This window comes from Pungitius pungitius, chromosome 15 (assembly GCF_949316345.1).
Source record: "Pungitius pungitius chromosome 15, fPunPun2.1, whole genome shotgun sequence".
Classification (NCBI taxonomy): Eukaryota; Metazoa; Chordata; class Actinopteri; order Perciformes; family Gasterosteidae; genus Pungitius; species Pungitius pungitius.
Genome location: NC_084914.1, coordinates 808,446 through 833,524, shown reverse-complemented (window position 1 = coordinate 833,524; position 25,079 = coordinate 808,446). Strand labels below are relative to the sequence as shown.

At 48.4% G+C, this 25,079-nt stretch overlaps 1 protein-coding gene across 2 annotated transcripts in view; it reads left to right on the top strand.

Moving 5' to 3' along the window:
* LOC119209007 (receptor-type tyrosine-protein phosphatase N2-like) overlaps window positions 1-24,379 on the top strand; it is a 74,878-nt gene extending 50,499 nt beyond the window's left edge. For both annotated transcript variants that reach the window (XM_062557603.1, XM_037457911.2), the window contains 11 exons: window positions 289-501; window positions 4,045-4,242; window positions 8,045-8,192; window positions 10,303-10,376; window positions 12,948-13,025; window positions 13,768-13,887; window positions 14,010-14,176; window positions 17,382-17,435; window positions 20,428-20,492; window positions 22,063-22,136; window positions 22,917-24,379. In XM_062557603.1, the coding sequence (XP_062413587.1) occupies window positions 289-501; window positions 4,045-4,242; window positions 8,045-8,192; window positions 10,303-10,376; window positions 12,948-13,025; window positions 13,768-13,887; window positions 14,010-14,176; window positions 17,382-17,435; window positions 20,428-20,492; window positions 22,063-22,136; window positions 22,917-22,988 (1,263 nt within the window). In that variant the 3' untranslated portion in view covers window positions 22,989-24,379. The remainder of the gene's footprint in view (window positions 1-288; window positions 502-4,044; window positions 4,243-8,044; window positions 8,193-10,302; window positions 10,377-12,947; window positions 13,026-13,767; window positions 13,888-14,009; window positions 14,177-17,381; window positions 17,436-20,427; window positions 20,493-22,062; window positions 22,137-22,916) is intronic.
* The last annotated feature ends 700 nt before the right edge of the window (window positions 24,380-25,079 follow it).

Genomic DNA, 25,079 nt, shown 5'->3' with positions numbered 1-25,079 from the left:
TCTTCTCTGTGCTGACAGGGCAAGAAGGCTGAAGGGATTTGACAAGGCCCCCCCCCCTTAGCACTCTGCCACCCTCTTCCCCGACCTCTTTCAAAACCTCCTTCCCATTAACTTACCGCGCCTAATCTCTGTGTCCACCATCGATGGGGGGCGGGGGGGTTCGAGGGGGGGGGGGGGGGGGGGCCTACAATCATCATGTTGGGAACAGAGCTCATTTTAAAAAGTCCAAAAAAGAACCAAGTGATGTACACGTCACTGACCTCCTTTTTCTTTCTCCCCTCCCCACAGGGGAGCCAGATCAAGCAGATCCCCACCAAGTACAGCCAGGCCGAGTCCACCAAGTTCCTGGTGCTCACCGTGGTCTCCATCCTGTGCATCGTGGGGGTGCTGCTGGCCTCCACCGTGGTCTACTGCCTCCGCCACCGCTCCCACCACAAGCTCAAGGAGAAGCTCACCAACCTGGGGACGGACGCCGGCGGCGATGCCACCGCCACCTACCAGGTAGGAAGGGCGGCATATGGAAGGGTGGAGGTGAATGTTGGACATTTTTAAACCAAAACTTCTAATGAAAGACGCTGAAAATAGTGGTAAAGTTTAGGGAGGCGGCAACCTCTCGTTTTCTGAAAAATTTAGTAAATAATAAGCACCTTTACTTGCATTCTGCTTAATGGTCACCAGGGGGCGACTCCTCTGATCCCATAGACGTCTATGAGGAAATGACTCTACTTCTGTGTAGTGACCAGCAGGGGGCGACTCCTCTGCTCCCATAGACGTCTATGAGGAAATGACTCTACTTCTGTGTAGTGACCAGCAGGGGGCGACTCCTCTGCTCCCATAGACGTCTATGAGGAAATGACTCTACTTCTGTGTAGTGACCAGCAGGGGGCGACTCCTCTGCTCCCATAGACGTCTATGAGGAAATGACTCTACTTCTGTGTAGTGACCAGTAGGGGGCGACTCCTCTGCTCCCATAGACGTCTATGAGGAAATGACTCTACTTCTGTGTAGTGACCAGCAGGGGGCGACTCCTCTGCTCCCATAGACGTCTATGAGGAAATGACTCTACTTCTGTGTAGTGACCAGTAGGGGGCGACTCCTCTGCTCCCATAGACGTCTATGAGGAAATGACTCTACTTCTGTGTAGTGACCAGCAGGGGGCGACTCCTCTGCTCCCATAGACGTCTATGAGGAAATGACTCTACTTCTGTGTAGTGACCAGTAGGGGGCGACTCCTCTGCTCCCATAGAAGTCTATGAGGAAATGACTCTACTTCTCTCTTGATTTATTCCCTCAGTAAACGTTGTAAACATGAGTTTATGGTCTCAGTCTCTAGTTTCAAGTCTTCTTCAATGCAGCATGATGTTCATTTAGTGAATGATGGTCCATTTAGAGTCAAACAGACCATAAATCAGAGGTTGCTTTAGGGCGGGGCTTAATGCTGATTGACAGTCAGTGCCAATTGTATTCTATTCAGTCAATCATCTTCTCAGACGATTTGTTTCAGAAAAATCAAACTTGTCACTGTTTTAAATGGAATTCATGGAAGTCTCCTCTCTTTTTGGATGATGCTTTATTATAAAGTCACATACAGCATTTCTCGACTCGCTAACTGTGGGGGGGTTAAATGAAAGTAGCCCTCTACTGTTATAGAGGATATTACCCCATCAGCAGCTTTAATGCTGGATTGATGCACTGCGCTGTGCAGATATAATTCGTTTTTTGACATATGAAGCGATAGCGACAATCCAACAGGTCCCCCCCCCCCCCCCCCCCCCCCAACGCCCAAAGACATTCCCATCCTCGGTCCCGGTCTGCTGTAATTGTCCTTTTGGCCCAAATAGCTGGTGTGAAATTTAATTTACAGAATCCAATATTAAGTGGCTTTTTGAGCCTGGAATTAGATTTGTGGGGTTTTATCCGTCTCTCCCTGACCTTTTCCACGCCGTGTTTTTAAGTAAGAGCGGCCCTGTGAGCATTGATTTTAGAACGAGCCCCGCCCGTCCCCCAAGTGCTTACATGTTCTGCCCTGCCACCCCCCCCCCCCCTCCCCGGGGGTCCTAACTCCGGGAAGCGGCTCTGCTGCGTCAGAGGCCTCGTTTTCTGCCGGTGGGGAAGAAGATGGAAACGTTAAAACAAAATGAACAAAGCAGATGTGGAGGGAGACACTGTTTCTGAAAGGTGTGTGTCCCCCCCCCCCGGGTTTACTCAAAATATTGTCTTTTTCCTCACTTATCTTCACAGTAACTTGCCTCCGAGATTTGCCATAAAACACTAATTGGAAAACGCTCATTCAAATTCCCAGGCCAACTGACAGACATTTCCACTGCGTCCACCTTCACGCTGGCTGTCAAACACACACTCACACACACTCACTCTGACCCCCCCCCCCCCCCCCCCGCAGCGTCCTCGCCTCCTTTGACTCCCGTCCAATCAAACTGGTCCTGCTGCCGCGTGATTGGCCGACACGGACTGAGGAGACGTTGATTCAAACTTTCATCTTTTCCTATAGAATATTTTCCCATTTAAAGATATCGTCACTTGCACCGAGATATTTTCATTAAACTCTAAAATGTGCCGTTTTTTTCAAGAACCCCATTAACATTTTCTTAATTCCCCCCCCCCAGCCACCCACGTTATCGCTCTTAATTTAATCTTAAGGACCTTCACAGATTTGATAACATCATCTTCACACATTTCCCATACCGCCCACCTCTGATCAAGGTGTTTTCATTCTCTCATCCACAATGATTCATCTCAAAGTCTCCTCTGGATTGTTCCAACTGTCTCAGGAGCAGATGAATACTTGAGGCTGGTATTAAACGTACCGACATAATTCATGTGAACGCTTCCATCTTCCATCCAACATTTAACCCTGAATCTGGTTTCGGCATCCAGTCAAATTAAAGTCAAATCTACTTTTGACATTTTATTTTGAAATCTGTCAAAATGTTATTTATTAAAACCAAATCAAATGCAATCAGTGAAAGCAAGTCCACTTTTATCCTTAATCAAGCTTTAAATTGATTTAAAGTTGTATATTTCATGAACATTTAATTCATTCGATGCACTTAAATAGATGCCACCAACGTCTTAAATAATTAAATTAAATAGTTGTGCAATGAGTGAAGAAGACTGGAGCTGATTGTACCTGAATGTGTACTTTTGGGAAGGAGGCGGAGCTATTATATACTATTGTACTTGTACAACAATGAGTACTTTTCAGACAATGACTTTTGACAAAATAAATTAAAATAATTCAAGACAAAGCAAAACCTGTGGTAGGCACCTATCAGACGATGGTTGGTCTCTTTGGGTCCCGCCCACTTTGTCACCGGGGGTTGGGGGTGGGGGGGGGTGGGTGGTTGAAGCTATAAACGGCCCTCATCCAGCCCATAATGATGAAGATGGCTGTTTGTGTGGAAGCAGGACTTTTGGTCCTCTAATTGGCTCTCTGGGCGGTAATTGACAGTGTGGGCTTGTTGAAATATGAACAGACAAAAACACCCACAATGCACTGCTTTGTGCTGATTGGGTTTTTCCTGAATAGCTGACGACGGTAAAGCAAGAAAAAAAGGGACAGGCCACTTCATGGAGGCCAAAGCTAAACATCCCAAAAATGTCCGGTCACCATGACCACCGCTGGAAGCCCCTCCCCCAACAAGCTCCTCCCCCCTGAAACCCACAGAGACGTTTTGAACTGTCTAAAGGGAGAACTTTAGTGATCTAAAACATCACCATGACACGTTTTACAGCGTGAGGGTCACAGTCGCCGCATTTCAAATAGTTGATTGTCATTGGCTGGTTGGGTATTGATTGATTGATGACCCGAGGTATTCCTCACGGTGTTGCTGACAGTCTTTATTCATTAATGTAGTCCAGATGAAGATTTGCTCGTCCGTGGCAGCGTTCTCTGGGTCTCCTTCAGGATTCGTCTCTTTGTTTCTGCGTTGACGTCCTCGCAATCCGTCTCCTGGGAACGTCTCATACTCGTATCAGCAGCTCACCTGCCCCCCCCCCCTCTCCCTCCTTCCTTTCCCCCCACAGGAGCTGTGCCGGCAGCGCATGGCGGTCAAACCTCCGTCCGAGCGCCCGGAGCCGATGTCCTCGCGCATCAACAGCGTCTCGTCTCAGTTCAGCGACGGCGGTCCGGCCGTGAGCCCGTCGGCGAGGAGCAGCATCTCCTCCTGGAGCGAGGAGCCCGCCCACTCCCACATGGACATCTCCACCGGCCACATGATCCTGGTGAGTCCCCCCCCCCCCAACTACGAACTACGAGATGGATGCAGCAGCCCTTGTGATAAACGCGTTGATTTAGAACGTTGCTCTCTGCCAAAGAACAGAAAAAACACCACAGCGCCTTAATCCCCAACTGAGATTATGCACGGAAACTAAATGACGAGTGCTTTACAAGATACAGATTATGTAGGAAGTATAATTACAGATCCAATGATCACATGAACACTCTAATATTCTTTTTTAATTACCCTCGAGGTCGGTCGCCCGTCTCTCCAAACAGCGACGAGAGACTTTCCTCTTTTATTTTCCCTTTTTTTCATCCAAACCGTCACATCTCCTCACAAGCACTTAGCCTCCAGAGAGAGTGGAGCTCTCCCTCTCCCCCCCCCCCCCCCCTCTCTCTCTCTCTCTCTCTCTCTACGCCCCCACCATTCCACCGCACCACTTCCCACCACGCCGAAGGAAATCTTTCCGCTGAACCTCGGTTGTGACGCCTTAATTGCGACATAAAGCTATTCCCTTCAAACCAGCCCCCACCTCCTCATCCCAACCCCCACCCACCTCCACCTCCACGCCCCCCCCCCCCCCCCCCCCCATGCATTGTGAAAGCTGCCGGCGAGATGTGGGCTGTTTTTGATGTGTTCAATGGGAACGTAGACACTAATCACCCCTGAGACTCTGTGTTCGGGGGAGAGAGGCCGCTTCTGTTGTTTCACACGCAACGCCATCAAGCGCTCCTCCTGAAGGGCGCCGTACGCGATGCTGAGTTTTGGTAGGGGGGGAGGGGGGGGGTGGCGCGTTTAGTCTTTGGGAGGAGGCAGAGAAAGGGCTGCTGGTGTGCGGTGGCCCACGTGTGAAGGCTGTGGGGAGGGGAGGGCGTCCGGTGAGACCCGGATGGATGAGTGATGATGGTCCAAATAACAAAAAGAGGCGAGTCATTCGATGTGATGGAACTGTACAGGAAGTTATCCGCTCCGGGCCCCCCGCGCGGGGGGGGGGGGAGACGGCGGCGTGTCGGCCACACGGCGCTCATCAGCGCAGAAAGTGATAATGTGTGATTCTCACTTAATGCGAGGCAGCCGTGAACCTCTTAGCTGGCAGAGTTGTGTGTGTTTTTTTAATTTTGTATCATCATTTTCTGAGTTGTAGAAGTTGTGAAGGAAGAGAGCTGTGATCCAGTTACACACACACAGAGCTGTGAGTGTTTCAGCACCTTGGACAGCTCCACACACTCTCACAAACACACACACACTCACACACTCACACACACACTCACACGTACTTCAGCTTCGTCCTCCCACATCTGACGCAAAGTTACGCAATTGTATTTTTCACAATAAGTGCGCTGGGTTCTGGGTTCTGGGTTCTGGTTAACAGGAACTAGGATTGGAGTTATGAGGTTTCCATGTGTGCCGATCTGGTAACGTTTGATGTCTTTTAACGCCCACCAGCCGTCCTCTTTAATAGACATCTTGGTGCATTGGCCTCCTCCGTCTTTCATTCATTCGTTTTTTTGCATCTTGTTGCTCATTTTCTGCACAGTGTGCTAATCATCTTCCTTTTACAACCTTTTCGGTTTCTTTATTGCACCATTTATTTATTCCATTACATTTTGTAGCATCCATATTTTTCTCCTTTCACTCCTTGTTGCGTTGCACTGTTCCCCCAAGTCTTACAGTTCAGCTCTATGAAACATATTAATACTCAGAAGGTCATGTCAGATTCACATCTCCATGTCAGCTTGAGGCCGAGCTTAGTTTCATGGGGGGGGGGGGGGGTGGAGGGGGCTCAGACACCAGGGACCTCGTCACAGCAGGAGACCAAATCCATCAGGAAATAAGACGCCGCGGAAAAGCAAATATTTCACCTGCCGCCCTGCGGCGTGCGGGAGCGATTAATAAAACAGGAAGGAGTAACTGATGAGCGGCAGCGCCCCCGCCGACCCCCCCCGAATAAAGAAAAATGACCCACCTCTCGTTGAACCCCGAGCGAACTCCACGTCGTCACCGTCCTGCAGATTTTAATTTGAGGAGAAACAGCTTTCACAATCTTATCTGAGTTAATGTATTACTTGGTGTGTGTCCCCCCCCCTCCCCCACCCCCCGCATCCTCTCTGGCTTTTGTCTTAAGAGGATTAGTCGACTCTACATGAAGCACATCATGGTGTCTTTTGGCTCTGGGGAGATTAGCCGCACTGGGAGTTTAGTGGTGGAGCAGCAGGACCAGTCACAGCTGGAGGTCAAACATCTGTAGATGGCGGTGGATGCAGATCGATCGCTGATGATCGATCACACGTTTCAATAATGAAGAAATGTGAAGGCTGGCTTTGGATAGTGCAGATGTGTTGTTACTGGGTCCTTCAGGGGGGGGGGCGGGGCTTCTAGGGAGTTATATTTATTTATTATCTCCATATGATGCAAACTACTGGTGTTTCCTGTTCATGGATGTGGGGGCACTTCTCTGCTGGGGGCCCCGCCCTCACTTCCCCCCTTTCATCGATCCAAAATGGCTGATGCATCACGTCACCCCCCCCCCCCCCCCCCGGCTTCCTACAGGTGCTCAGTGATGTTGTGTCGGAGACACAATGGCTGAGTAAGAAAGGGTTTTTTTGTCGAGGACCTTTGGCAGCTGTAAACCCCCCCACGCCCCCCCCGTGCCCCCCCCCCTACACACAGTAAGGGGATTATTCAGTGTTTGGTGGACACATGGTGATCTCAGCACCTCCTGATTGGATTGCAGTAATCCCTTTACACAGTCACAAAACTCCATTACTATGGCATTAGAGGGGGGGGGGGGCACTTAGTGTGGGGCAGTGGTGTGTGTGTGTAAGTGTGTATCTCTGAATACAAATGTTTGCAGGTTATAAAGCTTCATGTGTGTGTCTGTATTTCAGTGTGTGCTCGTCGTGTGTCTCTGTGTATTTTTGTATTTTGTGTTCTGTGTATTTCTGTATGAACAGTGTGTGTGTGAGCCTTTTGTGTGTCATTTTAGTGCGTGTGTGTGTGGGCGGACTCTGTTTTGTGTATGCAACGCTGTGTGTGTGTGTGTGTGTGTGCGCTGCTGTGTGCGTCTGTGTGTGTGTGTGTGTGTGTGTGTGTGTGTGTGTGTGTGTGTGTGTGTGTGTGTGTGTGTGTGCTGGCAGGTTGCAGCTCGCGGCGTCCGGTTACATCATTTCTGCTCTGGAGAAAAATGTAATGGAGCTGAAACTAAAACATTGAAAGGCTCTTTTGTGTGTGTGTGTAGGTGTGTGTGTGTGTGTGTGTGTCCTTTTTGTCATACATTTGTTTCACTCTAAAAATGTTTAAATATTCATCATATGGAAGTTAATGAATTCAAGTTAATTAATGATTAAGAAACACTCTTTACGGGAGTCTCCTCTAACATTAGGGCCTCATATGAGGAGAATAATAAAGGTAAATATGTATATAGCACCGTTTGAATGAGGTCACTACATTGAGCAAGGAAGAAACTAATATTCATCAAACCAGTTTGATTAGTTCACACACACACACACACACACACACACACCAACTTCTCCAACATCTCCACCAGCTTCCACTGTTCACTTTTGAACCAAGTCCTCTCGTCTCAGTGCAAGGCCATTAGGCCGTTTCTTTTTTAGCTAATTGGGTTTTTGGGATCGGCCCCATTTGTCCCCGCCATCGTAAATCATCGCCGGAGCCATTTAAAGCAGCACCTCGGCTCCTTGGCTCCGCTCGTCCATCACGCAGGATCCACACCTTCGCTGCTCTAAGACCCAACCGCCATCACGTCTGTGTCCTTTTCTTCTGTCTCTCCTCTCCCTCAGACCTACATGGAGGACCACATGAAGAACAAGGACCGCCTGGAGAAGGAGTGGGAGGCGCTAGGGGCCTACCAGGCCGAGCCCAACGCCAGCACCGTCGGCCTGAGGGACGGAAACGCCAAGAAGAACCGCTCGGCTGGCGTGGTGGCCTGTGAGCTATGACCTCCCTCCTCTATTAGTCCACATTAGCATTTAGATGGTACTGATCATTCCAAAAGGAAGTGGATAATCAGCACAAAAAGGGCAGCAGTGGCCTTCAAGTGTCATGTTTGGATTCAAAGAACAACTCGAGCGTAGAATAACCAGCGTTTCCATCCAAGTATTAACGTTTAAGAATATTAAAAAAACCTAAATTGGACGATTTGCTCTGTGATGAACAGGCCTGTAGATCAATGTGCTTTTAATTCCTCGATTTAAAGCAATATGAAGTTCAGCATGTAATCAAATCTGCTATTTCTATTATTTGCATGTTCGTAACAAAAAAAAACATTTATATAAGAGGACGTAGTCTCGGGGACACCACCCTTTGGTTTGTGGGCCGCCGTTTTGAAACCTCCAGTTTGGCGTTTTGACCTTGGACGGAAGTTACTATTTTAAACAGCAGAGGAATGAGGCTCTCTGTCAATCACAGTAAGCCCCGCCCTTAATTTACTAAATGAACATCATGCTGCATTGAAGAAGACTTGAAACTAGAGATTGAGACCATAAACTCATGTTTACAATGTTTACTGAGGGAATAAATCAAGAGAGAAGTAGAGTCATTTCCTCATAGACGTCTATGGGAGCAGAGGAGTCGCCCCCTGCTGGTCACTACACAGAAGTAGAGTCATTTCCTCATAGACGTCTATGGGAGCAGAGGAGTCGCCCCCTGCTGGTCACTACACAGAAGTAGAGTCATTTCCTCATAGACGTCTATGGGAGCAGAGGAGTCGCCCCCTGCTGGTCACTACACAGAAGTAGAGTCATTTCCTCATAGACGTCTATGGGAGCAGAGGAGTCGCCCCCTGCTGGTCACTACACAGAAGTATAGTCATTTCCTCATAGACGTCTATGGGAGCAGAGGAGTCGCCTCTATTCATCTCAAGAGAAAGGCATGTGTAGGAAAGGAGAGACATTCATTTCTCCCTTCTATTCATGGGAGGCAAAACAACCCCTAATTTGGTGAGTGGACCCAAAACACGGCCTTTCAACGTGTAAACACGGCAGCGTGTCTCCACCACGCCTCGTGTGTTCCTCTATTATCGGGAACCTGCAGCAGATGCGGCGAGCAGAAGGCTTTTAAATGAGTTTTCTATTAAAGCTCTCTCCGTACCGACCTCATCAATGATTCAAATTTCTAAGCCTTTGTGGAAATGGCCCAGTCTAAAAAAAACAAAAAAAAAAGGTGCTATTGGGTTCTCTGCACCGCCTGGGCTTTATGAAACCCAGGTTGTCGGCAGGGAAAGCAGTTTGTCAGGAATAAATTGGGCTTCCTATTTGAAGCACCGCTGGCTTCGCCCGAAAATGATTTAAAACTCTTTTGCCACCGTCAGCGTGGACCTGAGAGCTGGGCTCCTGAGTGGAAATGTGTCCACTGAGGACCACCAGTGAACAGCTGGGTGTGCAGTGACACTATCAGCTAAACGACACTCTGCCCGGTCAAACCTGATTGTGTCTCACTTCCTTTAAACTCACTTCTTTCTGTTGAAAGTGATTGAAAGATTGATGGAGCGTCATTTTACACACGTTGGTCCCAAAACGCTATGACTCATGCTTTTACGACGCAATTCTGTGCCACACAAATGGTGATTTCCTCCTCTGGACAGAAGACGCGTTGTTCCATGCTACCAAGCGCTAACGCTAGCGGACACAATCATCTATCATCTATTCGACAATCCAAAGAAAACACTTATTTTCTATAATTAGTATAATCTGTACTTCATCCCTGTGGCGGCTGGTGGAAGATTTCCTACAAAGGGCTATTTAATCAATTATGAAAAAAAAAAAATGAAAATGATGAAATAAAAATTCCGACCTAAGATGCGCCCTCAGAGAGGTGTGGCTCTCTGTGGAAGACACGGTTGATGCTGCTTTGACCTGAAGGCCTCGCCAAAGAGCACGCGGCGGTAGAGGTTTGCCTTCCAGACAGTCGAGGATCAGTTGATGAATTCTTAACAAGACATCCTGAGATCACCAGAACAGGCGCCTGCTGGTGATTCGCCGCCTTGTGGAAAGTGGATCAGCTGATGAGACGAAGCTCACCGCCGGCGTTTGTGTTCCAGATGATCACTCCCGAATCAGCCTGAAGGTGGAGAGCAGCCAGGCCGGCTCTGATTACATCAACGCCAGCCCCATCGTGAGTACCTCCTCCGCATTCTAAACACGGCTCCTCCCCCCCCGCCCCCCCGCCGGCCGGCTCTCTGCACCGCGGCGTGGACACGCAAAAAAAAAAAACAACTTAAAAATGGATGGGTGGGGGATTGTGGGGGGGGGGGCAAGAGTTTGTGACCTTGGGTCATGCTAATTCTAATAAGAGGGGAAAAAAGACGGGATGGAGAGACGTCCTTTAATCAGCCAGAAGCCGCCTGTGCATCGTATGAATCACCTGAAGTGGACACTTTGGTCCTTCTGAACCTTCTGCATCGGACATTCTCCCTGAGAGCAGCAGCTGGGGGGGGAGCCAGCAGGCTCCTTTTGACCTGGGGGGGGGGGGCAGCTGGGCCAGAACTACATCGAAGGGGAAGAGCTGATCGTGTTCATATTCGGTTGACTAAATGCTGTTACTAGGCAACCGATAACCTCCGCGCCTCGAGGGGGTTGCGAACCAGACCCCCCCCCCCCACTAGGAGCTTCGCTGATGCGTCTGCGTCTGATTGGCCCGAGCTTTCGATGTGGTGGCGTCCAGAGAAAAGATTCAGGTGGTCCTGAACTGAAATGATGGACCCCCCCCCTCCCTCGTTGGGACGTGTCGTCATCCCCTCGTGAAGAGTCAGTTTCACAAAGTTACTCACAAACAAAATCAATCACCCACTTTCCCCTCTGGCGCGCACACACACACACACACACACACAGACACACACACACAGACACACACACACACACACACACACACGTGGGACATAATCAATCACTCAGGTAGCACTCAATCACGCACACACTCAATCACTCACACACACTCATTGTGATGCACGACTCGTACCGACTGCAGTGACTTTAAATCAGCTTCTCAGCTCTTATTGACGGGTGAATCGACTTCTTTTGACTAATGATTTAAACGGGTCCCCGAAGAAGGAGGCAAAAGAGTAGGAAACAGTGTTCTGTCCCTTCAAACTAAAAGCGTCTCATTACAACGTCTCAATTCAACTTTAGACGTATTTAGTTTGAATTAAATCAACTGCAAAACTAGTCCTCTTTGTGTATTTATTTCATCTAAATGCTGTGTTGTGTTGTTCTAGCAGTGTGCGAGTGTGTCACTGAGGTGTCAGACACGCACGTGGCGAGAAGACGATGGAGGATAATTGCTTTTGTCACAGCCGCCATCTTTGGGCCTAATTAAGGCGGGTGGGGGGGGGCGTGTCGGAGAGGAAGCCACACGTCTGATGTCGTTAATGCAGACGCTTCAGTGTGGAGGCACCTTGAGATGTCAGGAAGCTTCTCCTCGGAGATTGAAGAGAAGACGCAGAGACGTGTGTGTCTGTCCCGCCTTGTCCTCGTTCTCTTCTGCACGTCCACCTCCGGGTGGTTTGTTCTTCTCTTTTTCTTCCTTCTCGATTCATCTCCCTTTGTTTCTCCTTCTCCGTCCTTTCTGCTCCTTCTTTTAAATTCCTAGAGACCATTTTGTTCTTTGTCTCAAATCCCTTCAAGGTCGATAAATCTCTATTTCCCAGGTCGAGAGAGACATTTTGTAATTTCATTGGTGTCGGTGGTCATTTACACGTTGATTGTTGAAGAGACTTATCTGGACCTCTTGAGCAGCGTGGCCTTTAGAATCCTCAATTATGAAGTTCTTCTCTGATAAATATCAGGCCTATTACTACTACTATGCTACACTGTATATGTAGTGCGGATGTTATACATACACAGGTATGGAGATCATGTATTAGTACATCTACAAGAATAAAACCCATATCTTTAATACAGAAATAAATCCTAAACTCATATCTGTGTCCTATTCAATCTCAGACCTCCTATCTACATTTAATTAAGACATCCCAAATAAAAGATTCACTTTGACATACATGTCTACATAGATGCATACATGCATAAATACATAGATCTGTACATACATACATAGATCTGTACATGCATACTCAGTTGACCAATGAGGTGTCTTTACTGAAGGAGGCGCCTTACAAGCAGCGTCCTCTTTGGACATAACTGATTGAGGTCACATGGGACGCACTCTGGGCCCTCTGAAGACCGTCAGATGTTTCTTCACCACAACGTAGTGTCCGTCTGTGGAGGTTTTGATGAGGGCTCCTCGGTGCCATGTGACCTTCTTTTCTCCCCGAGTCGCAGCATTTTAAAGTCGTTGGGAGCGCGCTCATTGTTTGGCATCCAGAAACGCGAACAGAGGACCATTAAAGACAATTTAGTGAGCAGGAAAAGCCCCAGAAATCATCCATCTTGGCTCTGTGATTGCTTCCAGCTAAATTGGTCCCCCCCAATTATTACATTTAGGCTACAATTTGCATGGTAATAGGCAGGCGTGTCACTCACTTCCCTCGCAAATTCACCTCACGTCCGTCTCCCGTGGCGCCGCTCTGCAACATCCACCCAGATGAAAACGACTGAAACGACTGAAACGTTGCATTGCAATAATCAAAGTAACACAACCTCCTTTTAGGGATAAACTTACTACTTGAACCTTATTTTTAATTCCTCTAAAATGGTTTAACAGTCGTCACATGATCTCGTCTCCTCTCAGATGGACCACGACCCCCGGAACCCGGCCTACATCGCCACTCAGGGCCCGCTGCCCTCCACTGTGGCCGATTTCTGGCAGGTAAAGACACACACACACACACACACACACACCAGTCCACAGTGGGACACATTGTGGGACAACACTGACCCAGATGTGGAATGGGGTTTGATTGAGAGGTGGATCAATGACTCATTCTGGCCTGTTTGTATGTGCAGTGAGAAGGGCGTGTGTGTGTGTGTGTGTGTGTGTGTGTGTGTGTGTGTGTGTGTGTGTGCCTACAATAGTAACACCTCCAGCTACACTTGATACCTTTAATACTTCAGAACTTCTTCATAGTTTAAAGCTTTGAAGCTTCATTTGTTAGTTTGATATTATTTTTTAGGGAAAAGACCTAAAGTGACAACGAGGTCATTTACGCCGTCACATCTTATAAAAGAGACAAACAACATTTTAACCCGTCAGCTGAAGCAAATTAACACCAGAAGAAGAAAGTGCACAGTCACATCTTTGGATGCCTGCGACCAATCAGGGAGCTCGAGGGGCCTCCAGCGCGGCCATCTTGATGATGTCATCGCGCCACTGTTGTTTTATGGCGTCCATTAACGGCCGCTGATCGAGCCAAATGACCCTCAAGAGACACACTAAATAGTCCTGCATATTACATACTGAATAGTACTAATAGTACTATGCTATACCATCATAAATAGTACTACACTATTCTAAATAGTACTACAGTGTGCTACTATCGATGTGTGCTGCGGCGGGCTTGTTTAGTCGAGGGGGGGCATCGGTCCTGACGTGGGCGGCGCTCTGTGTGCAGATGGTGTGGGAGAACGGCTGCGTGGTCATCGTCATGCTGACCCCCCTGGTGGAGGGCGGGGTGAAGCAGTGCTACCACTACTGGCCCGACGAGGGCTCCAACCTGTACCACATCTACGAGGTAGGGGGGGGGGGTCAAAGGGTGAGCCCATGTTTCACGCGTACGTCCAGGTGATGAGGGTCCACGTGGCTTCCCCCCACCCCCCCACCCCCCACATGCACCCCCCCTCCCCCCCTTTGCAGGTGAACCTGGTGTCCGAACACATCTGGTGCGACGACTTCCTGGTCCGGAGCTTCTACCTGAAGAACATGCAGACCAACGAGACGCGGACCGTCACTCAGTTCCACTTCCTGACGTGGCTCAACCAGAGCCCCCCCGAGACCAGCCGCACGCTGCTCGACTTCCGCAGGTAGGGACCGCCCCCCCCCCCCCCCCGCCATCTCGAAGCCCCCCGGGACTCAGGAGAGAGGGGGGGGGCTTGAGATCAGCTGACTGCTCTTTACTGGCACTGAAGGCTTTCTGAAAGAGGAGAACAAAGAAAAGACACTTTGTGTTTTCAAAGGAAAAGTCTGGTTTCTCACATGAACTAAAAGCCCCGCTCTTATTCTGAAAGGAGTCCTCGAGCAGGAAGACACAAAAAGACTCTCTGTCCTCCCCCCCCCCCCCCACAGCGAAGGGACTGTCTCTAGGTCCCTCAGAAGGTCTCCTGGTCACCGCATGGACTTCAAAGCTCTCACTTCTCCCGGAGCTTGTGCCCCCCCCCCGTCAAACATCCCCAGCAGTTTGGGGGTGCAGAGTTCTGATCCTTCCCCCTTTTGACCTCTTGATTTACTCAATTGACCATTTTGTGGAAGCCCCCCCCCCCCCCTGACCCCCCTCCTTTTTGTTGAATAAAAGCCAGAACCACACGCTCTCACTCTTAATATCTCACCTATCGCTGCAGGGGGTGTGAGGGGGGGGGGGGGGGGGGGCTTCCACATAATGGCGTCGGTTGGGAGATATTGCCGACGCTCACAGGGCAGAGGGGTCAGAAAACAATGAAAAGGGGGGATATTTTTTTATTACCTCCCCCCCTCCCCCCCGCCCCACTCCCACATCAGGGGTATGAAGACGCCTGCATTGTGCTGATGTTGGCATGTTTAATTAACATATTTTAACCTCACTTACAACTCACTGAGCTGCAGCATTGCCCCCCCCCCTCTACGCTCCACCACCCCCCCCCCCCTTCTCCCCCCTCCCTGTTTTACCGGCTAATGAGCGGTTGCCAGTGTCATTTTTGTGATGTTGCAGCTAGTAATATGAGCCCAGTTGCATAGTCACAAAAGTGATCATTGGAGACTGCGACTCTGCAACCAGCCCCCCCCCCCCAACCCCCTCGTTCCACCCTTATACCCCCCCCCCCTCATCCTCCCTTCTCCCTTTCTTCTGCTCTCCTTCCTCTCGCTGTGACCAGTGACCTGAGATGACCCTTGTGCTTGCTCATGGTTGCTTGACTCACCCCTTCTTCTCTCTCACAACGCCTCCCTTTGTCTCTGGCTTTTGTCCCCCCCCCCCCCCGCTGTCTCTTCCTCTGTCTTTCCTGTCCTTCTATCTGTCCTTCTTCATGACTCCTGACTCCTGGGACCTTCTCTCTGCAGATCTGAATACACTTAGTCCACCAACCGCTGAACGCTTCTCATAGACTCCACCTTCTCATAAACTACACCTTCTCATAAACCCCACCTTCTCATAAACCCCACCTTCTCATGATCTCCACCTTCTCATAAACTCCACCTTCTCATAGACTCCACCTTCTCATAAACTCCACCTTCTCATTAACTCTACCTTCTCATAAACTCCACCTTCTCATTAACTCCACCTTCTCATAAACCCCACCTTCTCATTAACTCCACCTTCTCATAAACCCCACCTTCTCATAAACTCCACCTTCTCATAGACTCCACCTTCTCATAAACTCCACCTTCTCATAAACTCTACCTTCTCATTAACTCCACCTTCTCATAGACTCCACCTTCTCATTAACTCCACCTTCTCATAAACTTCACCGTCTCATTAACTCCACCTTCTCATAAACCCCACCTTCTCATAAACTCCACCTTCTCATAAACCCCACCTTCTCATAAACTCCACCTTCTCATAGACTCCACCTTCTCATAAACTCCACCTTCTCATAGACTCCACCTTCTCATAAACTCTACCTTCTCATTAACTCTACCTTCTCATAGACTCCACCTTCTCATTAACTCCACCTTCTCATAGACTCCACCTTCTCATTAACTCCACCTTCTCATAAACTCCACCTTCTCATTAACTCCACCTTCTCATAAACCCCACCTTCTCATTAACTCCACCTTCTCATAAACCCCACCTTCTCATAAACTCCACCTTCTCATAGACTCCACCTTCTCATAAACTCCACCTTCTCATTAACTCCACCTTCTCATAGACTCCACCTTCTCATAAACTCCACCTTCTCATAGACTCCACCTTCTCATAAACTCTACCTTCTCATTAACTCCACCTTCTCATAAACTCCACCTTCTCATAAACTCCACCTTCTCATAAACTCCACCTTCTCATTAACTCCACCTTCTCATAGACTCCACCTTCTCATAAACCCCACCTTCTCATAGACTCCACCTTCTCATAGACTCCACCTTCTTTTAAACCAGACACACACACCGTGAGATTAGACTCAATATGATTGATGTGACTCTTCTTCATCTCCATTTATCAATGTCTCTCTTTTCTCTCCTTATGTCTGTCTCTTGCTGTCTTTTTTTGGGGGGGGGCGCATTTTTCCATCAGCTGTTTCCATGGTAACGCCCCTTTTTAATTGTCTGCAGCGAGCTCTGAGCGTGGGTGCAGCTTTACATGCACAGTTCTTATTCTATTGATTCTGATTGTTGTAGTGGATCGTCCTCATTTAGTAACGAATACATTTAGTGGCGACTAAACGAGGGCTCGAGGAAAAAAATGGGGAAATATCCCAACATATTTCACATCATTGTTAATAAATGAATGGATGCACATCGGTTGGGTTGGATGCGTTTGGATGGACGATGCGTCCGAAAAGGGACGCGTGACTCGAGGCAGGAAGACGTGACGCCATCTCGTCTGCTGTGAAGTTTTAACATGCGGCGACGGGATGGTTTCATCCCTCAGAGGACGACTTTGTGTCGTTGGCGTCCAGGTCAAAAGGTCACTTTGGCGTTGTGGAAGCCGGTTGTTTCCATCAGAAGAAGAAGAAGTTAATAATAATACGCAGCTTTATAAAAACCGCTGTGAGCCCAAACAATACAAACAAAACAATATCAATGTAACCATTCTAAACCTTTATTTTTTATAATTCATGCCGCGTCTGTTGAGCCTCTTTGGTTCTCGTTACTTTGTTACATTATCACGTTATTAAGTTATTATCATAACTGTAATAATGAATTAATAGTCATTCAGCTGAACTGTGTCACCAACTTCCTTTGATTCCCAAAGAACATTTCTGTCTATTTCATATGTGTGTAAGATATGATGCAATATGGAGTTAATGCCAATGTGTGTGTCTGTGTGTGTGATGTCATCACTGAGCTTTTTTCTCCTCTGTTCTGTGTTTTTTACAGAAAAGTTAACAAGTGCTACCGGGGCCGCTCGTGTCCCATCATAGTCCACTGCAGGCGAGTACGGTGCCGCCTACACAACCACACAGCTACACAACCACACAACCACACGACTACACAACCACACAGCTACACAGCTACACAACTACACAACCACACAGCTACACAACCACACAACCACACAACCACACGACTACACAACCACACAACTACACAGCTACACAACCACACAACTACACAGCTACACAACCACACAACTACACGACCATACGACTACACAACCATACGACTACACAACTACACGACTACACAACCACACAACCACACGACTACACAACCACACAACCACACAACCACACGACTACACAACCACACAGCTACACAACCACACAACTACACGACCATACGACTACACAACCATACGACTACACGACTACACAACTACACGACTACACAACCACACAACCACACGACTACACAACCACACAACCACACAACCACACGACTACACAACCACACAGCTACACAACCACACAACTACATGACCATACGACTACACAACCATACGACTACACGACTACACAACTACACGACTACACAACCACACAGCTACACAACCACACAACCACACGACTACACAACCACACAGCTACACAACCACACAACTACACGACCATACGACTACACAACCATACGACTACACAACTACACGACTACACAACCACACAACCACACGACTACACAACCACACAACCACACAACCACACGACTACACAACCACACAGCTACACAACCACACAACTACACGACCATACGACTACACAACCATACGACTACACGACTACACAACTACACGACTACACAACCACACGACTACACAACCACACAGCTACACAACCACACAACCACACGACTACACAACCACACAGCTACACAACCACACAACTACACGACCATACGACTACACAACCATACGACTACACAACTACACGACTACACAACCACACAACCACACGACTACACAACCACACAACCACACAACCACACGACTACACAACCACACAGCTACACAACCACACAACTACACGACCATACGACTACACAACCATACGACTACACGACTACACAACTACACGACTACACAACCACACAGCTACACAACCACACAGCTACACAACCACACAACTACACGACCATACGACTACACAACCATACGACTACACGACTACACAACTACACGACTACACAACCACACGACTACACAACCACACAGCTACACAACCACACAACCACACGACTACACAACCACACAGCTACACAACCACACAACTACACGACCATACGACTACACAACCATACGACTACACAACTACACGACTACACAACCACACAACCACACGACTACACAACCACACAACCACACAACCACACGACTACACAACCACACAGCTACACAACCACACAACTACACGACCATACGACTACACAACCATACGACTACACGACTACACAACTACACGACTACACAACCACACAGCTACACAACCACACAACCACACGACTACACATCTACACAACCACACGACTACACAACCACACAACCACACAGCTACACAACCACACGACTACACAACCACACAACCACACAGCTACACAACCACACGACTACACAACCACACAGCTACACAGCTACACAACTACACGACTACACGACTACACAACCACACAGCTACACAACTACACAACTACACGACTACACAACCACACAACCACACAGCTACACGACTACACAACCACACAACCACACGACTACACAACCACACGACTACACAACCACACAGCTACACAGCTACACAACTACACAACCACACAGCTACACAACCACACAACTACACAACTACACGACTACACGACTACACAACCACACAACTACTCGGCCATACGACTACACAACTACACAGCTACACAACTACACAACCACCCAACCACACGACCACACAACTACACAACCACACAACTACACGACCATACGACTACACAACTACACAGCTACACAACTACACAACTACACAACCACCCAACCACACGACCACACAACCACACAACTACACGACTACACAACCATCACATTTTCCACCACCAAACAAGTTCAGACCCCTGAGACGAATCAAATTGGTACGGAACAGAAAATAAAAAGTGCCACAGAAACATCTCGTAACACAAAAACAACTTTAACAACACAACACTGATGCAAAAGCATCATTATAGGTCACATGACATGACGAAACTGTGTTCATCCTTGATGAGGAGCAGCGTAGTGAGACCTTTAGTAGCTGGAATAGAACCATCACACACAGACACACACTGAGTGGGTGTGTGTCAGAATGTAAAGCTGAAAATAACCAAGTAAAAATGAAATATTCAGGAACACACACACACACACACACACTTTGCCCATGAAATAGAGATGGTCGGTGTGCAGACATCAATTTTCTACTCTTGAAATGAATCTGGGACACAAAACGTCGTTTAAAGGAGGCGAAGACGCCGCTTGTGTGTGCGATCGATTTCTTTTCATTATTTTAAAGACAAAATCCGAAATGCTAGTCTGCGAATGGGGCTTTTATTGTGAAAGGGTTTATGGGTGTGACAGTCCTCATGATATCCCCCCCCCCCAATAAGATTTAACGCATTCAGAAAGATTTTTTATTTTTAGAATAGATGAACAAACGTCTTAAATAAGAAATAAAAAACAGGTTTTTATTCTGATGTTAATTTCCGACCAAAATAAAAATCTGCTCCTGTTCCATAATTATTTTTGCCTTTGAAGTATTTTGTCCCCCTTGAAATAGACGTGCTTAACGTCTTTGTGGTCTTTGTGGGGGGGTCTCAGTGCATGTTCCCTGAGGAGCAACACAAAGTGTCCAACATTTACATTTACAGGATCCACAGAACAGGTCTCCAGTGAAAACGTTATTATTAATTCTTCTTTCTCTCTCCTCCATTGTGCCCCCCCCCCCTCCCCCCCCCCCCCCTCCTCCCCGAGCAGTGACGGAGCAGGAAGAAGTGGGACCTACATCCTGATCGACATGGTGCTCAACAAGATGGCCAAAGGTGGGTGCCACCTTTCCTTTCTGTGAGCCTTGTGTGGGGAGGCGTTACCATGGCAACGCCCCCCCCCCCCCACCCCAACTTCATATATAATATGTAATGAGATAGAAATGATATGACATAAAACAAACCCTGATGCCCTCGATTCACCAGGATTTCCTCACACTGTCTCTGCAAGAAATGTTAAAGTCATGATGTGTCATTTATTTTAGGCAACAGAAACCTATTCAATCTGCTCTGGGGGAGGGGGGCAGAGGGGGGGCTGAGGGGGGGGGGTAGATAATGTACTTCACCCTGTAGCTCCGTTCAGTCCTCATAGTTCAGTTGTTCTCAGCTTCATCAAATCTCCTCAGCGCTGCTCCACCCGATGGATGGAGCTTTTTGTCTGCATGTCAGCGCCCCCCCCCCCCCCCCCTCAGATCTTTCCCGGTGTTTCCAGGAGGTGTAGTTCTCACGTTTTATCCCCCCCCCCCCCCCCCCCCACAGAATGGAATGAGCCCATCGAGAGCTTTTCACCACCTCGGCTTCTTTTCTGGGCTTTTCAGGTCCACCTCGGCCTCCTCAAGGGCTCCGTCTTTCTCTTGCCTTCCTCCTCTTTTCTTCTGTAGCCCCCCCCCCTCCCACTCAGCCCTCCTCCTCGACCTCCACCTTTACAGAGGAGGGAGTTTTTCCACCATTCCTCCTTCTTTCTTCCTAAGTTTTGCAAAGGGGGAAAGATTCTTTTTTTCTTTTAATACCGTCTCTTTTGAGTTTTATCAGAACTGGGACAATGGCCCTCGGCTTGTTAAAGACCCCCCCCCCCCATGCCCCCCCCCCATACCCCCCCCAAACGAAAGCAGTGAGTAGCTTGTTGCAGCCTTTCTGTCTTTTGTGTTCTAAAAGGACCAAAAACGAAATAATTGAAGATGGTGTGAATGAGCCCCCCCCCCCCCCCCCATTTACTCCCGGCCCCCACAGCGCAGAGAGAGAATCGTTAGTATGTGTCACCACGACAAAGAAGCCACAGGATTCTTGTGCGTTTTTGTTTCCTTTCAGAGGAAGACAGACAACAAATTAAACGTCTTTTTTTCTTTCTATTGTTTTATTGTGACCCCCCCCGCGCCCCCCCCCCCCCCACTTCAACATCCATTTCTCCTTCTGTCTTTATGTCCTTATGACGTAGAAATAAAATCCCCATGAAGATTTAAATAAAGCTCCATTAATGTTGCACTTTCATCATTATTCTGTTATTGCTTTAATTTAATAATTATTAGAGTTATTATAATGAATAAAAGTAATCTTTAAGTAGAATGGTTTTATCTTTATTATCAATACCTCCTGCAGTGTGTGTGTGTGTGTGTGTGGGGGGGGGGGGGTATGAAAGCAGCGGTTGACAGATGTTATCCGGACTTTCGTTACGACGATTTGAACTCAATTGACAAGACGTCTTGTGTCAAATGTGTGTGTGTTTCTCTCTGTGTGTGTGTGTGTGCGTGTGTGTGTGTGTGTGTGTGTGTGTGTGTGTGTGTGTGTGTGTGTGTGTGTGTGTGTGTGTGTGTGTGTGTGTGTGTGTGTGTGTGTGTGTGTGTGACAGGCGCCAAGGAGATTGATATCGCAGCGACTCTGGAGCACCTCCGGGATCAGAGGCCTGGAATGGTCCGGACCAAGGTAACACACACACACACACAGACACACACACACACGCACAACTCATTTGAACAACAATAAAAGGTCCATGACCCGTCCGTCCTGCTGAATGGGTCCAGGATCTCATAATCTGGGATAATCGTGTCTCCCCATCAGAAGTCCTCCTCGTCTTAAACGGGTTTGAAATGGAAATAAAGTTCAACAGATTCTTTCTTGGTTCCTCGGTGTTTGAAGCGAAAAGTTAACGACACGTTTCAGCTTAAAGCCTCATTCTTCTGTCTGGAACCTTGTGTGTGTGAGTGTGTGTGTGGCATCGATCCGGCCTTTATGAAACCATGAATCCTCAGCTAACTGCGTCACACATTGATTCGTCCCGTGGCCTCAGGGTTCGTTTTCCTGCCGTCGTGACTGCTAAATATTTCAAAATAAAGGTTTGGTGGAGTCACGTTAAAAAGAAATAATCACTGCAATGTTCACAGAGATTTTTGTGTGTTTCACCTCCTCTCCTCTCCCCCTCCTCCTCTCCTCTCCTCTCCCCCTCCTCCTCTCCTCTCCTCTCCCCCTCCTCCTCTCCTCTCCCCCTCCTCCTCTCCTCTCCCTCTCCCCCTCCTCCTCTCCTCTCCTCTCCTCTCCTCTCCTCTCCCCCTCCTCCTCTCCTCTCCTCTCCTCTCCTCTCCTCTCTCCTCTCCTCTCTCCTCTCTCCCCTCCTCTCCTCTCTCCTCTCCCCTCCTCTCCTCCTCTCTCCTCTCTCCTCTCCCCTCCTCTCCTCCTCTCTCCTCTCTCCTCTCCATCCTCCTGCAGGACCAGTTTGAGTTTGCACTGACGGCCGTGGCGGAGGAAGTCAACGCCATTCTGAAAGCTCTCCCTCAGTAGGAAGCAGCGCCTCGCTTCCTCCTCCTCCTCTTCCTCCTCCTCCTCCTCCTCTGTCTGATTTAGAAGGCCGTCCTTTGTGATGTTCCTCCTCCTCCTCAGCGCCTCCGCTCACTTCCTTGTTTCCGTCTCCTCTCTCCCTCCCTCCTGTCTCCTTCGTTATTCCCTTGGTCTCCTCACCTCTTCACTTCTCCTGTCCCCTGGTTGCTTCTCCTCTATAAACCCCTCCCGCCCTTCCTCCTTTGCCCCTCCCTTCATCCCCTCTCGCTTCCTCCTCCCGTCCACCTTAGTGAACCGGCCTCGTTCACAGATGGACCTTCTATCGTAACGACCTGGAACCTTCAGTGTATTGATGCTATTTTCTGTTGGATCATCACGTCCGTGTCAGTGACTCCAACATCTGACGCGTTCTCTCTATTTCTATCTCGTCCCTGACGTGAGGTGAAGTAACGTATATATTTTCAATGTGAGACGTCATGATGCAAGTAGAAGCAGCCTGGAGGGTGGAGGACAGCCTCCTTCTGACTGTCCTTCATCGGGGGGGCCGTAGCTGAGCTTCTAAAGTAGTCGGTTTCTCCCAAAAGCATCTTTGTGCAGTAAAGATTATTGTTCCTTTATGTCACAATCCTCCTTCTGTGTTCCTCACTGCACATTTATTTCCATTCATAAAAAAATGATATTTTTCTAATCAGTTTTTCCTCCAAATTACCACCAAAAATAAATGAGTCTGAACCAAGTAGTCAATTCGAATAATAGACTGCATGAGAACGAATGAACATGCAAACCCTTCACGGATGGTAGTCCTGCTCTGTGGAGGGGGGGTGGGGGGGAGACCCCCCAGTGATGGGATCAGTCTTCACTGTCCAAGTAGCCTGTGGGACGCTGGCGGTGACCTTTCAAACACCAGATCACTCCGTTTTCCTTGGTTTCCCAAACACGAGTTGCAAAAAGCTGCCCATAATTACCCATAATCCCCTGGGGCCTGGAGACACGTTTCTACGCATTAAAGAGAACTCACAAATGAACTGAGAAAAACACATCAAACGGCTCAAGATGCCTTTTGGAAAATCAGCTCATAGCTCAAACTACATTTTAAATGCGACCCATTAAACCCTCGTTTGATGTTAACAAACTAACTAGAATAACCAACATGACTGAGTTACTATTACTAGTTTTACTAGATTACTACTAGTGCATGGCGCCTTTCATTCATGTGACCTCCAGACGACCTTTAGCAAACGCCGCTGTTGGAATCCACCGCGTTTTTCATCAACGTGCTGCAGGATGCAAACACACGACCTTCCTCTTCAGCTCTGCTGCGTTGACTCTGTACCAAAAAGAGATGTTTTGTTCTGTTGGTGTAATTTGTGAATAAAGTCTCATCGTCCATCGAGTGTTGTGAAGCAATCTGGACTCTTTTGTGCCTCTTCTTTCTAAATCATTTCGGGCGTCGAAAAAGCATCAGTCTGTCGGAGCTCTGTGGGTCGAGGTCCAAACCCCCGACCTCTCGTTCACCGTCTCCCACGCTGCGCTGTCCAGTGGGAGGAGCCAACTCGTGCCGCCGTCCGGACCATGTGGGAAGCGATCTGATGCCACCAATCCTTTCACAGGTTAAATAAAATGAGCAAAGTAACGTGTAACGGGGGGGGGGGGGGGGGCGCGGGGGGCGTGTTCTTTCATTTCCACGCAGCTTCACATCCTTATTCAACCGAAGACGACGACACGAGAAGCTTTGAGGGCCAATTCAGGTGAAACGTCAGCGCGTATCGATTGAGGGGGAAAGGAGTCATGAAGTGGACCAGCGGATTTAGAGCCTCTTCACGGTTGTATTTTCATCCAAAAGGAACTTTTACCACATCAATGGCATCAATGTGCTGAAGAGAAAGAGATGACACTGATTTACTCGTAAAGTTTCAGTGGCGTCAGAAATGTTCACAATTTCCCCCCCCCCCAGCGATGAACCCCGTTGGGGGGCGGCTGGATGTGTTATTTTAGACCTTGATCTTCAGAATGAAGGCCTTTTTACACACGTGTTCACAAGAGGCCGAGTGCTTGTGAGGACGGAAATGAGTGACTGACCCTCACTGCTTCACC